This window comes from Talpa europaea (assembly GCF_964194135.1).
Source record: "Talpa europaea genome assembly, chromosome: 16".
NCBI lineage: Eukaryota > Metazoa > Chordata > Mammalia > Eulipotyphla > Talpidae > Talpa > Talpa europaea.
In genome coordinates this window covers 27,358,844-27,373,967 of record NC_140084.1, presented here as the reverse complement: position 1 = coordinate 27,373,967, position 15,124 = coordinate 27,358,844, and the positions used below count along the sequence as shown (strand labels likewise).

The 15,124-nt window shown below is 42.6% G+C and overlaps 1 protein-coding gene across 1 annotated transcript in view; it reads right to left on the bottom strand.

The window, feature by feature from the left end:
* Window positions 1–480: 480 nt before the first annotated feature.
* DPY19L3 (dpy-19 like C-mannosyltransferase 3) overlaps window positions 481–15,124 on the bottom strand; it is a gene marked incomplete at both ends in the record, with an annotated part of 63,173 nt that continues 48,529 nt past the window's right edge. Inside the window, 4 exons of the mRNA XM_084257800.1 lie at window positions 481–642; window positions 2,077–2,235; window positions 5,169–5,301; window positions 13,521–13,603. Of these exons, the coding sequence (XP_084113926.1) occupies window positions 481–642; window positions 2,077–2,235; window positions 5,169–5,301; window positions 13,521–13,603 (537 nt within the window). The remainder of the gene's footprint in view (window positions 643–2,076; window positions 2,236–5,168; window positions 5,302–13,520; window positions 13,604–15,124) is intronic.

Sequence of the window (15,124 nt, the reverse complement as noted above, 5' to 3'; positions counted from 1 at the left end):
AGGACAATAAAAAGCTTTTTTAAAAAAGACACCAATTGGTCTTCACTAGTGAAATAGTATTAAATAATCTAATTATGCATACTCTCAATTCAATTCAATTCAACCACATGTGGTTGTCTTAAGTCAAACAAAAATTATGAGTATTTCATACCCCGAACAGGCTCTGAATTGTCAACATGATACATGGCTATTCAGGGCATCTATGGACACATACGGTTCTTCCCAAAGACAACTTTCTAGATTAGTCTTAGAAAGCTGAGAACATTTAGGCTAGAGAATATCCATGGAGACTAGACAGAAAAAGACACATTTGTATAAGATACTTTCAAAGATGGCAATGCTTGTGTAAACATCTGTAGAACTTATTCATGTCACAGCTTTAAGGTAAGGGCTATCCAATCACATATGAAACATTATCTACTGAGTCTCATTATGATGAAGTTTCAGGTATGAAAAATAGAGATTGAACAGGAAGCTTTGTTACTTGCTTCTGGAAAGCTTGTAAACGTGGAATGTTTTGTTCTGAAACACTCTGGTGAAGTACGCGGTGTAGGGAGGCAGGTTTCTTTTGATCTCTTCACAGAAACGAGGGTGGCCTGCAAGTTTCAAGTCAGGATCATTCTCTCCTGGGCCATCCATCATCTAAAGCCAAAGCCAAACCAAACACAACTTGGGAAAAGCTCATCTTTCTAAGAGACAACAGAAACAGCAGCAGGTACTGGTTTTCTTTAAGATGACAGGCTAGTGAACATAACTATTATTTCAATGTCAGTGGACCTGAAGATGGCCCGGTCTGTTCCTCCCTGTCAGCAGAGTCAACCAAGGCTGAGGAGGAGAGTTCAGTGTCACACAATGACCCTCTTCAATGGCAAAGCTAGAAGCAGAACTTGGATCTCCTTATTCTTAAGATTTGCTCCTCAGACATACAAAAAATACAGAGAATTATTTGTGACCAGAGAAAATTCTCCAATTTATCAGTAGGCCTGGTCAGTAAAAAGTCACACATAAAGCAAAATCTAAATGCATGCCTTTGGTCTGCATCTCTCTTCATTCAAGACAGCTACAGACAGTTGTTTTCCTTGGGCAAAAACCTGGAGCTCATATCCCTCCCCCCACCTTTATGAAGGTATGACTGACAAATAAAATCGTATATACTCAGGGCACCACCTGAGATACACATCCATTGTAAAGTAATTAACCATAGTCAAGCCATCTACATTGGTCAAAGGGACAAACCTGTGATGTGATGGATACTTTCTGGGGATCTAGTGCACAGCCTGGAGAAACTGTAGTTAACGGAACTGCCTGGAATACTTGCAATTTGCTAAGAGAGTAGATCTAAGGTGTTCTGAATTTCACATTCTGTACAGTGGGGTTTTTTTTTTTTTTTTCCAGAGTTAAGCTAGGTTCATCATTTTTCTCACTCATTTTATAAATATCTGTCAGCTTCTGTATGCAATGATTATAGCACACTCCACAGCTAAAGGGTGAAAATCTTCTGCTCACTCTACTTGAGGCCTGGAATAGATCCAGGGACATTTTCCTGAGAAGGGAGGACGAAGAAGGGCTTGTTTTCCTGCTTGGGAGTGCAAGCTGGGTCATCTCACAGGACCTGTCTTTGTGGAAATGGGCCAGTGGAAAAAGGGGCACCCCCAGTGTGCACCCACAGGTAGAGTGGTGAGAACGCAAGACCATGGCTGGGAGGAGAGGGGAGACACTGCTGTCCATCACTCACATATGACTTAAGTGATGCTCTGGACAGTGGTTTATAAAAGCCGAGGTCTTATTTTTTATTTAGCAGCAAAATCCTTAAAAAAACCCAAATTTTTATGCAAACCCTCACCAGACAAACCAGCTGATGAGAGTTGTTCTGTTGGCCACCAGCTGGGGACCTAGAGCTTCCTCTTCCCAAGCCCCCGTGGCAGTCACTCAAATGCCAGAGTAGCAAGTTCTGCAGAATACAAGCCAAAGTCAAGTACTCGATTCTGCTATAATCCTATCACGGCAATGTAGAAACAGATTCCCGCTACTCGGGAGCCACCTGGACTCCTGGTCCCCGGGCGCCCTTGTGCTCACGTGTCCGTTGGCGACGTCCAGCAGGTCCCGCAGCCGGCAGCCCCGGCGGTGCCGCCGCTCGTAGCAGATGCTGTCCTCCAGGATGACATAGTCGGTGCCGAAAGACCTGAGGAGCGCATGCACGTCCTCTGGAGACCGCTTTGCATATATCTGATAAACCTTCGGATTGAGATAAAAAAGGGAATAGGGTAAAATGCCACTTAACTACCAGAAAGGTCACGGGGGAATATCTAATGACATAACTGCCCAGCCGGCTGACCGTAAGACCAGGACCCCAGCGCGCCGGATGCTCTGGGCTTCTCACTGCCACTGGGGCTCACGTGCAAGGCCCGCAAGGGGATGAGGGTGGGGGTGGGGGGAAGGGATAGGCGGAGGGGGGTGGAGGGGGGCGGGCGGTTACGTTTCCAAAGGGACGTTGCCATGACTTGGCCTTGGGAAGAGGGGGGAGTGAGTCACGCTGAATAAGTTGGCTTTAGACAGTGTAATATTTTAAGCTACGAATATATTCATCAGTAGACCTTCTGAGACTGCTTCTGCAAGGTAAGTGACATAGCTGAGTAAATAAGCCATAGCCTCAACCTTTACAAATGGGACATTTGGATTAAAACGGTGTATTTGGTGTGAGGGTAGTACAGTTTGGGGGTGTATGGGGTCCCAGTTTTGATAATAGCAGTTGGGGAAAGCACCCCCTAGAAGTCCCTGGTTCTAGGCTGGGGCAGCACTTGTTGCTTTACTACTACTCTGTGCCACCCTGCTTGACCAGGGGATCCTACACTTCTCATCTTTCCTGGGACAAGAGCAATTTATAGCATCCAGTGGAGGTTCAAAAGTGGTTCCACCTTCCATTCACCACCAGTGCCACACAGTTTAAGTGAATGTTCACAGATACTGAGTGTCCTATATTCTGGGACTTGGCATTGGCATTGGAAAAGGTCGTGTGTGTGTGTATGTGTGTGTGTGTGTGTGTGTGTTGGGGGTAATGAGAGATATTGTTTCCTATCCTGCCCACTGATTTTTAATAGGTTTCTGACTTGGGAGGTTGGGTCTGTAGCGCCTAATTAGTTGTATGGTGGGTAAAGTGGTGGGAGGTGAGCTGCTTCTCCTAACCGGTGACATCATTCCCTCATGTCCAGCACCAGGCTTCAGACTGGAGGCATCCCACAAATTCAAAGGGTCAGGACTGAAGAAGGGCCTAGGACCTTTAGGACATCAGCTTTTAGGGCACAAAACTAACCAGACAGGGATAGACCTTGGCGAGGATGCAGCACAGGCAGACTCCCAGCAGCTGATAAGCCTTTCCGGCATCCCCTGAGTCCAAGCACACAGGTAACCTGCTGGCTAAATTCTGGGTCTGGGGCCAAGTTGCAGCTGTTAAAATGCTTGGGCCAATTTATAGTTCCCATTTTAGCAGGAATATAAACTCAGATGATTCTCATTAAAAAACAAAACAGAGGACTTGGTAAAAATGATTTGCTTTTAGGCTAGTCAAATCTCACTCCAAAGTAAGACTTTTCAGCAACTTTCAGCTATCAAAATTAAGAAGTGACTGATATGAAACATTAGTAATTTGAAATCACCACTGGGGCCTCCCTGGTGGCGCAGCGGTTGAGCGCTGGGTTGTGAAGCTGCCCGCAGCCTCTGCAGAGCCGGTTCGATCCCTGGCTGCTCCCCGGCCACTGGAGGAGGGTCCCACATGGCGCGCAGACCTCTCCTGCCGCCTGCTGCTCCCCTCAGCAGTGTACTTCGGTCCTTCTGCCTGCTCTGATCCCTGCTCTGGCTCTGGTGAATTCTCTCACCCTCCCGCGCTTCTGACTGTACCCAGTGCTTGTATAAATAAATAAATAAATCTTTAAAAAAAATAAATAAATGAAACCACCACTGGTAAGGACTGTAGGGTAAGAGACATGTTCCCTCCCGCAAGGCTGACAGGAATGCACTGATACAATCTGTATAGAGGGCGACTTAGTAGAAGTCATGTAAATGACAAGTGCCCATGTCTTTTGCCCTGCAATTTCACCTCTCAGGGCCTGATGACAGGCGTCCACTCACCCATCTAGATTGACATGCCGCAAGTCTACTGTTTGGAACTTTGTTCAGAAAATTGCAAAAAATAAGTAGATGTTATGCCATATCTACATAACAAAGCACAGTGTACCTTTAAAAATGACAGAGCAGTGATTAATTCACTGGATGGGAGGGCCTCCCCAGTGGCGCAGAGGATTAGGCAGAGCACTGTGGAGCTGTCCGCAGCCTCTGCAGCACCAGTTCAATTCCCAGCCAGCCAGAAAAATACCCACATGGCGCGACAGACCTCTCCTGTGTCGCCCGCTGCTCCCCTCAGCAGTGTTTTTGGTTGTCTGACTGTTCTTTTCCCTACTCTGTCTCTGGTGAATTCTCTCAACCTCCCTCGCCTCTAGCCTGTACCCGTTCTTGTAGAAATAAATAAATCTTTAAAAAAAAATTTATTGATGGGATACACTGGAAATGGAATAATGTCCAAAATATATGAAAAGCCAAACAAGAAAGATGTAGGACACTATTCCTTAAAAAAAAAAAAAAAAATACAAACAAAACGAGGGGGGAAGAGTATGAACCTGTGTATACATATGTGTATGTGCATGAAACACCTGTGGGAAGGTACACAAGGAGGGAGGACACACAAGAAACTGATAACGTTAGTTGCCTCTGGGGGGCGGAGGCAGAGCCAGCAGGAGCCGGAAGACAGGGATAGGAGGGACACTCTTATGTCCCCTCTTGTATGTGCTGAGCTTTGAACTTTGTGGCTGTAGTAACTATTAAAACACACACACACACGAGAAGGTCCGTAACAAATGTGACCAGTATGTGTTACTCCTTTTCCTTCACTCTCCAGTTCACATCTTGAGGTGTTTTATCTTCTCAGTTACTCTAACAGGGAGAAACACATGGTCTAAACAGCAGGCCTTCGATGGATGTGGGCAGGCCAAAGATGAGCATCAGGAGATGTGAGTCCCTACGTTTTGACTTCCCTTCAAAACCTACACACAGCATTAAGCCCCAGCTTTAGCAACTCAGAAGCACAAGGAACCCCCGCTGCCCCGACCGGCCCTCACCGCTTTGGTCCGCTCTCGCAGGCTGTTGTCTTCATAGTGCGGGTGGTTGGTTAGGGTCCTGCCAGTGCACAGCTTGACCCCGGCCAGCAACTGCATGCTGCCAGCAAACACAGCCTTTCTCGGGGTGTTAGAGCTGGAAGATTTGAGATTGTGAATTAATCCTGGTGCTAAGATTTCCTCAAAGGCAACAACAAAGACACTATCACACTCTCAGACTCCCCCAGCTATATCAGGAAGTGTTAAGAGTCGGAAAAAAACAGAGGAGGCTGCTTGAGTTTCTGATTTGCACTCAAATTTATTTTACAAATCTGTTTTTGGCAATGATTGGGAAGCTTCTCATGTACTGTTCTGATGGGTTCACTCTTATAATGAATTGTCTTAGATGCAGGTATCTCCTGAGGTAAGTCTTCCAGGCTAAAGCCAATGATTCACTCCTGCTTCTGTTCTAGGGGGGCACATTCTGAAAAGAAAAAAGCCTCAAAAGGTTGCCAATGCTTTTTGTATTAAACTGAACTAAAGGGCTGCCTAGAGTAAAATAACAAATGATAAAGCCAGAAACTGCCGTTGATTATAAGCCAATTCCAAGGGGTTTTGTTTAAAACAAGAAAAGACAGATCACAGATCTTACTATAAATTACTTTTTAGTGAAACAGAACTAGTAAACACAGAAGAACATGGAAAGAAGATTCTGAAATAGCAAATATCATTCAATATGGGCATATGCAGCATTCCTGTTATAGAAACTCGAAAATAGTTTGTATATTCCTTGTCTTTAGTCCTGACTATGAAAAATTATACACATCCGCAGGCATATAGGGCACCCTCATATTTAATCAGAATTTCATATTCCGATTCATCAAGGTGTGGGTCTCTGCCTCCCCATGAAGGACAATGACGTAAAAACATCCCCCCTCCCCCCCATCCCCACCCCGGATAAAAAGAATCTCAGTATTTGATTTAATTCCCTTCCATTTTTTTTGAAATCTGGGAGTTAATTGCAAATGGATGAGGTGTCATTTTTATAGTGAAGATGATAACAGCTTTTCTGTGGATTCCTCTCAATGAGAGTTTCCTGTGGCGACCCCGCAGAATACTGCAAGGTACAATTATCCTTGAGTTATGAAAGAGGAGTCTGTGCTTGAGGGCCAGTTCCAATGGAGGAGTTTTGAGAAGGAATCTAATTCAAGTAATTAAAACAGAAATTAAAACAGAAAATGCTAGCAGAGTCTGTTGCCCTCAGTGTTTTTGGAGAGCAGCGTGTGAAGCTTGCTCTGGTACAGAAGTTTCTAAGAGAAGCCCCATCATATCTGTATATCCTGTGAGGATGTTCTGCTTAGTCCAACTTAATGTTGACGCTGCCCATGGATGCTATCCTTGGATGCCTGCACCAAGCAAGATACCCCACAGTTCCATGGTAACATTTATAAATAATGCACTTCTGAAAAATTCAAGATTTTCTAACAATGACAGTCACATTCATTTCTTAAGTGATGGAAAAAAGTGGACAGGATTATAGCAAGCAGACAGGGAACGACAATAGGCTGCTTCCTCCCCTAGTCATGCCAGAGCCCAGAATGTAGACAATAGAAAAAGTCTTATATGAGCCTGAGTATGCTGACAATCAGACCCATAGATGTTTGCTCACTTCCCTGAACCAGCACTCTTATAAAGAAGTCCTGATTTGCCCCATATGGTCAGGGAAACAGGAGGATTTGCATAAAAACATGAGAAGGTGCATTGATTTCCTTAGTGAAAGGTTTTACAAAAATTCAGTTTAATTCCATTAATACTTAGTAAGCACTTAGCCATGCCTTACATAGCATGCTGCCCCCACTTAAAGTGTGCCGTAATAGCTGGAGAGGACACACGTGGACACTCAATAATGGGTGCAAACACCATTATCTTTTTAAGTTAGTCTTCTTTCTTTTGTATACCTCCCATTGGCACACACCATTTCACTGCAATAAACAATACAATAACATCCCATATTAATGCCAAAAAGGGTCTGTCTATGGGCCCCCTGACCTAAACTGCCTTGAACGCAGGGAGAAAGTAAGTAGGGTCTAGTGTCTGGCAGAGTACGCAGCAGAGGCGAGAGCTTTGGGGTAAGCTCTCCTGGCACGCACAGCCTTACTGCCTAGAGTGCCAAGCCGTTCTTTCTACACAAACCGCAAATCCAGCAGCTGAGCTGATAACATCCAAGCTGTAAGACTGTCTTAGCAGCGCTGTTGTGAATATATAACAGGAATCAGCCCGGGGGAGAGGCCCAGAGCTGTTTATCGCGCTTATTTTATAAGTGTGGCAGAGACAGATGCCTGACCTGCTATCTATTTATGGCTAACAATCAAGGTTTCATCGAGCTGCTGGAGCAACAATCACAATACTTTGATGAATTACATAGTTCACAAAGGCTTGAAATGTCAAAAGTCCTGGGAAGTTATTCTTTGTTGGGTTAAAAAATATGACTGACTGCTGGACTGGCAAACATGTGATAATCTGTCTTCAAGAAGCTTACTAGCTAACAGAGCTAACTCAGCTCCCACTGTGGTCAATCAAGGAGGAGAAAACTGGTGGTTAGTCCACTATATGCTCACTAATGCCCCCTGCAGGCCTTTAGTGGTGCTGGGACAGAAACACCGTGCTATCACGTAAGGCCATACTATCACATAAGGACGGCCTCTCTTCAGTATACACTGAGGACTGAGTGTCCCCTGTCCTATCACCCAGCAGCCCCCATCTCCTAGCAGAGCAAAGTGATCAGTTACGATGGCTTAGAGGAGTTGAGGGGAAAAATGGAATAAAGCTCATTCATTTGTAATATCTTTTTATGTTTGGCCTCTTTAGTGAAGAGTTAGCAAAGTCAACCCCTTGGACTGTTAACCTGTTCATTCACCGAGGTCCTCGGTTTTATTTTAAAGTAGAAAAATACAAAGAGCCTAACACCTATAAAAGGAGTTAGAAACAATACTTCTTTGGAAACTTTGACGTCCAAGCATAGGAGAGATGATGCTTATTCACTTTATTCTGTTTAACTTGGCATCATATTCTAGTCCCACGGTAAATCTGGAATATTTCCCTGCTACTCTGAATATTTAAGTTTACCTCTAAAGTATATAGATAAGTAAAACAAGCAAAAGTGAAGTAGAACAAAATTAAAAGCAGAAAATCACACATTTTCAAAACCTGTATTCACTGTATTTTATGTTTTCTGTGGTAAACTTCGCAGGCAAGGGGGAAAAGGATTATTTGGTTTTAACTAAAAATGTGCAGTATGACAGGTATAATGCTGGGTGTTCTTCCTTCCCAGATACTTTCGCTGAGCGAGCCTGTGGTGTGTGTCTAAAATAGCTAATGTGCTTTTAACCATTGAATGACACTTCTCTATTATAGAGAAACAAAGCAATTTTTACCAATGTTTGAATAAATGATGTATAAAATGAAAGGATAATTTGTTTTTATAGCTCTACACCAAGCTCCATAGAAGGCTGCCCAACCTGCAAACAATTTCTTCTGTAAGAAATGTCACTAAATAATGACAAGGACTCACAGGTCAAATGGATTTACATTATATAATTTGAATGTCATTCCAGGAAGACCTGATGGTATTTTGAACAAATAATCTCATTTATTTTTGAAGCTCTCAGCTTTAAAAAGTTAATTACTGTGGAACTAATAGGTAAACTGAGCATTAAAATATAATGTGTGAACGTTTCCCTTACTTACACTTCAAAAATATACGAAATTATGCAAATACTACAAAATGATTCATTAAAAATAAAAGAAGCCTATAGGCGTTTAAAGTCTGGATTTAACCTACATCATATTTAAAACATACAGTAATTCTTTCTGCTTTGATTAAACGTGAAGAAACTTTGGTCCTTTTTTGTAGTCCCATTGTGAAAATATTGCACACGCAGGCTTCATCACTGGAAAGAGACTGTTTCCAGTAGAAATCTCCTAAAGCCAAGTAGTTTAAATGTCAACCTTAGGATATTCAAATCTATAAGTCTGTCTATCTTAATTACATCCTATGAAAGAAAAATTTCAGGAACCTCAAACTAAAATGGTCTAAGGACATAGAGGAATGAAGTATGGACCAGCAACTGCTGTAGCATTTGGTCTTGCTGAAGTAAGTGTGCTTTCTCATCACATATAAGACCTATTGAAAGTCCCACCAAGGTTATGCAGACATACCAAAAAGCAAAACCAAAAACTAAACAGACAGATAAAAAACACCAAGGTTTTACATCTCTGTATCCAGGAAACATTATCAGTGAACAGGGCATTTGAATCTGCTGGAACACAGGCATGTGGCACCTCAGGGTCATGTGGGGGATCACCCAGGCCCGGACTGCAGGAGGCACAGATGAGCTGACCTCTGGCTCTCAGAGGAGATGCTGGGGGACTGACTTCAACAAAATGTCTTTGAAAAATAATGAGAAATGCAATCCCTAAGTAACCTTGTTTTTTTTTTTTTTTAAAGATTTATTGATTGATTGATTTATACAAGCACTGGGCACAGTCAGAAGCGCGGGAGGGTGAGAGAATTCACCAGAGCCAAAGCGGGGAGCAGAGCAGGCAGAAGGACTGAAGTACACCGCTGAGGGGAGCAGCGGGCGGCAGGAGAGGTCTGCGCGCCATGTGGGACCCTCCTCCGGTGGCCGGGGAGCAGCCGGGGATCGAACCAGGACTGCAGAGGCTGCGGGCAGCTTCGCAACCCAGCGCTCAATCACTGTGCCACTGGGGAGGCCCAGTAATCTTGGTTTTATACCTAACTTTAAAATCTTGATTCCTCTGAGGAACTGAAGAGGGAAAGGATTAAACAACATTTCTGTTCTTAAAAATGACTCTGAAAGTTTTTCCCACTAAAACCTGGTAGGCCTCTATAAATGGAGCCGACAGTTCCGTGGGAGAAATGAATGAAGACAACAGTGCTGAGGTGAGCAAAGAGGCAGGCAGAGAGGATTGCCACCCAGTGTTTGCCTGTCCAGAGCGTTCTGTTGACACACAGCTGGTACACAACATTTCTGGAGAATTGTTTATCGATAAGTAGACAACTTCAGATATGAAACAACTTTATATAGTAAGCTTTAAATTATTTCAAAGAAAACAAATCCCTCTAGTGTAACCACTCATATTAGTTAGTGCTTAGAGGAATCCCCCTTATTTTCCTTGAGGCCATCTGTTTAGCCTCTGAAAGGTCCTTACTGAGCCCCTCAAAGAGTAAAGAAAACAACTGAATTGGGCTGAGGTGATGAATTCTTTCACTCTCTCTTCAAGCAGTAAAGCCTCAGGGAATTTGGAAACATCTAGTCTCAACGGAAGCTCAGACCTGGGAGCACACCTCACCCAAAGCGGGGAGAAGGCTTGCTCCTGCATCAAGTGCACTGGCACAGTCTGGGCCATGGTGGTTGTTTCTTACAGCAACACTTAATCTTTGCTCCACATTTATTGAAAGGATATATTTCTTTTACTTTGTGAAAAGTATTTGTTCATGACCTTTGATCATTTTTCTATCATGGTGATCACCTATTCCTTTAATTACTTGAAGTAATTATTTTTCATATAATCACCTTGCATATAAGTATTATTAATATTTTCTGGCTTATGCATTTCAAATATTGTCTCAGATTATTATTTTTCAATTATGTCTATGGTGTTTTATAATTTTTGGTTATTTCTTTTTGTACAGACAGCTATGGTTTCTGCTTTACTGTCTCTGTAAGCTTTTTTCCATCTAAAAATCATTATTAACCTGTATTAAACTAATAAGAAATATTTCATTAAGAAAAGAAAAAGAGGGCCTCCCCGGTGACGCAGCGGTTGAGCGCTGGGTTGCGAAGCTGCCCGCAGCCTCTGCAGCGCTGGTTCAATCCCTGGCTGCCGGTTGAGGGTCCCACATGGCGCGCAGACCTCTCCTGCCGCCCGCTGCTCCCCTCAGCAGTGTACTTCGGTCCTTCTGCCTGCTCTGCTCCCTGCTCTGGCTCTGGTGAATTCTCTCACCCTCCCGCACTTCTGACTGTACCCAGTGCTTGTATAAATAAATAAATAAATCTTTAAAAGAAAAAAAAAAAGAGTTGCCCAGCACCAAATGGAGAGTCCCTGAGGGATCTCCTAGTTTCCACAATCCAGACTCATCCCAGAAGGCAGTCATGCTGTAACAAAAGTTGCACCCCCTCCCCAATACACGCTGTCCTGGTAGCTTTGACACAAGCTAAGGATGGGGGTCAGAAGTAGCAAGAATGAGAGGTAGTGGCATCCATTACTAACAGGGCTGGCTCCCCACAGGGGTCTGCTGCTGCCTTCAGACAATTTCCAATAGCCACCCAGCCACCAACCCCCATCTTCAGCCCAGCCTTTTCTCCAGTGCAGCTCAGACCAACCAATATCACAGACAGTGATGTGAAAGCTGAAGGTCGTATTTTGTTTCAAAAACAGAGCACGTCAAGGCAGGTGAAAAGAATATTAAGTACTTTCACATGTTTTTGGAATTGAAGCCTATGGACCCAAGAGCTGATCTAAACGTTGATTTAAACAAATACATTTTGTGTCTAAAATAGACCCTGTTTTGGCATCCATTCATCATCACTTAAACTTATTTCACAAACATGCCCAGCAGCTATTTTTGCAAAAACAATAATTTAGATTTGAAGAATTTTAAGGGAAAACAGGCAAGATTAGAAGACAATGGAAGCAACTTTTTTTTTTGAACAATATAAATCCTTCCATTACTGAGAATTTAAAACAAGTCATGAGTCTACACACAGGGAGAGCAAGGAGGGGGACAGACAGCTTTCCTAGCAGAGGAGTCACCTGAACAATCTGTCATCTAGTTTTCAGGACCAGCAACGTCACTTTAAGTAACTTTCTGTGAGGAAAGCATGAAGATAAAGGTATTACAGCATGGACATCTAGTAAGATAGAGCCAAAGACAGGCGGGGGCTTGCTAGCATAAACAGTTAAGGGGTTACAAGTAACTGCTAAAAGAAACGGAGGTGAGATGCTGATCATGCTAATCCAGGTCAATCCAGAAGACCCACCAACTCCAGGATTCTATAAGAGAGGAGATGCCTGCATGGTATTAACAGTGCAATTTTAAAAAGAGAAAATATCAGCCTCACCTTCAGATGCAAGTCATAAATTTCCAGTTGACTATAGTTAATGCAAAAGTAATTAGCTTTTCTTTATAGGAATAACCCTCTTTTCCCATACACAATAAATACTGAAGGAATTACTTACTCTATAATTGTCTGCCATGATTTAAAGTTAAATAAATAAATAAAGACAAAGCATTGCTTAGCACTCTCAGCACTGGAAATATATGAAAAATTATACTCACTGCATCTAGTCAAACTCAGTCTGACATTGGGACCAAAGCCACATATATATTTTAGGCATAAATCTCTATAAAATCCATGTATTGCCCTCAAGAGACCTAAGCTATCCAACATTTACCATCTCTTAATACACAAGCGGTGCTAAACTGTACTGGTTAGTAAACATTAGTCATGAGCAAGTGCCAATATGGCTACTAAAATTCTAAGTGATGGGGACAATACAGCCCAAGCTTTCAGACTGTGTCACCCAAGATTTGCAACATCTATTTAGTGTGAATAATCACACTGCTGCTGTTTTGGTTATAACACAGGGAAACACAGCATTACAGGCGAAAGAAAGCTGCTCTGGCTAGAAAAGCGGGTTTTGTTGGCGGGAGGCAGGTTTCATGACCAGAGCTTTGAAGCACAGATTTCATTCCAAAGCTGAATGCTGAAGCAAAGCATCAAAGTGCAGGTGAAAATAAGAACCAATGTAACATGAAAGGATGTTCAGAGAGGAAAAGAGCTTTTTTATTTTAGGTTCTCTCTAGGCCGAGGCTTGTGTAATATGATTAGTTAATATGACATCGGCACAGAGCTATTGTAATTCTTATTAACTTTAGCTTACAGAATAATTTTTAAGTGATTAACAAGGAAAGACTATTTTTATGTGTCAGCATTGATAGAAAATTTAAACAGTAATAAAATGAAAGAAAACGATAAAGATAAAATTGGCAGAGTAGAGAACTTTATTTCTACTGCAGTCAGAGCTTGAAATGCATCCCCCATTCTGTTGCCCCTTCCAGATGATTATTTTCCCTTCTGCAAAGGACTGTGGTTGAAAAGAACATTTCTTTAATAGAAAGATAGTACTTCATATAGACAGTTTTAAGAAAAACTTTGAAAGAAAGAAAGGACTTTCTTCACAGTTAGATTTGGAAGAAGGGTAACAACAACAAACTCCAAATGAGATCTACCTTGACTGTTAAACAGCACGTCACATTTGAAAGGTAAAAGAAGAAAAAGATTCTCTTACTTAATCCAATTCATCAGCTCCACTGTATCTGGATCGTAGAATTCTCTCAACTCGGAGAGTTCATCCATCATTCCTGGCCAGAACTAAAATTAAAAACAAAACAAAATAAAACCAAAATCCACCCACACCCACAAAAGCCACTAAGATTGAAATGGAAAAGGAGAAATTATACATAATCTGGGAGCTAAATAAATATGCAGCTGGGCCACTAGCACCACAACTCTCCTAGGAAAAGTGAGCTGAAGTTTGAGAAAACTTCCAAAATTATTTCGAGCCAAGTTAATTAGGGCTAGAGGTGCTGTCAATTTTTTTATTTTTTTGTCAATTTTTTTAAACGAACTTTTATTTTACTTTAAAAAGTGCTATGCATCTGTTATTAACATCAAGTAAAACATTGACCTGGATCTGATAGGAAGAGTACCACGAGGAAGCTCACAGTGTACTGGGGGCATGTGACTAGCCTCACACAGGCTGCACCCTTGAGTGCAGCATGTGCCCTGGGAAGACGGCAAGCACCATCTCAGAGCTGCAAAAATGCTTTTGGAATCTCATTTTATCCTCGCCATTATCCAGGGAGACAGATAATCACTATCACTATTTATTTTTCATTTTGTTCATATGGAGACCTCAGTTCAGAGAAATAACCTGACTTGACAAGCTCACAGTGTAGAAACGCCTCGACCTGGAACCTGACTCCGAATCTCGCCCCCTAGCGCTGGGTAACATGGGGGTTATGTACTTTGTACTAGAAATGTGAATACGTGTTGGAGGTATATAAATATAATTAACAGGTGCCATGGGAGAAAAGAATACTTGAAAGTAGGACTCTAGGAAAATCTGGTAGTTTTGAATACCATATTTATGCCACCAGCACCTCCTAATTGACTAGCTAACTTGGGGTTAGCAGACAAGTAGCTGTGAAAATTATACTGAGCCCACTGCCTATCTAATCTAACTTGTCTGTTTATTCAACAGTTAACCAAATATTTATTGTTTTATCAAATGACAATTGGCTAAAAGGACTTGCTCATCATATATGTCCTAAAGTGAACTGCAGAATTAATTCCAAATATTAGGATCGAATACCAATGACAAAGTGTCTATGCTTTCATTGAACTTGAAAATAAAATTATTTAAGAGCCACTAGCTAGAGGCAAAGGGGCATCTTACTGGCCTGTAGTCATGTTTTAGTCCTATCACTTTCTTTTTTTTTTTTTAAAGATTTATTTATTTATTCATACAAGCACTGGGTACAGTCAGAAGTGCAGGAGGGTAAGAGAATTCACCAGAGCCAGAGTGGGGAGCAGAGCAGGCAAAAGGACCAAAGTACACTGCTGAGGGGAGCAGCGGGCGGCAGGAGAGGTCTGCGCGCCATGTGGGACCCTCAACCGGCAGCCGGGATCAAACAGGCGCTGCAGAGGCTGCGGGCAGCTCCGCAACCCAGCACTCAACCGCTGCGCCACCGGGGAGGCCCCCTATCACTTTCTTATCCTGACATCCCGTTTGGTTATTTTTACTGCTCATTTACATCTTGTCTCCAGGGTGGGTGAATGAGGAAAACTGCTGGTGATAAAAAATCAGGTATCAGTTCTTCTGGTTCTACA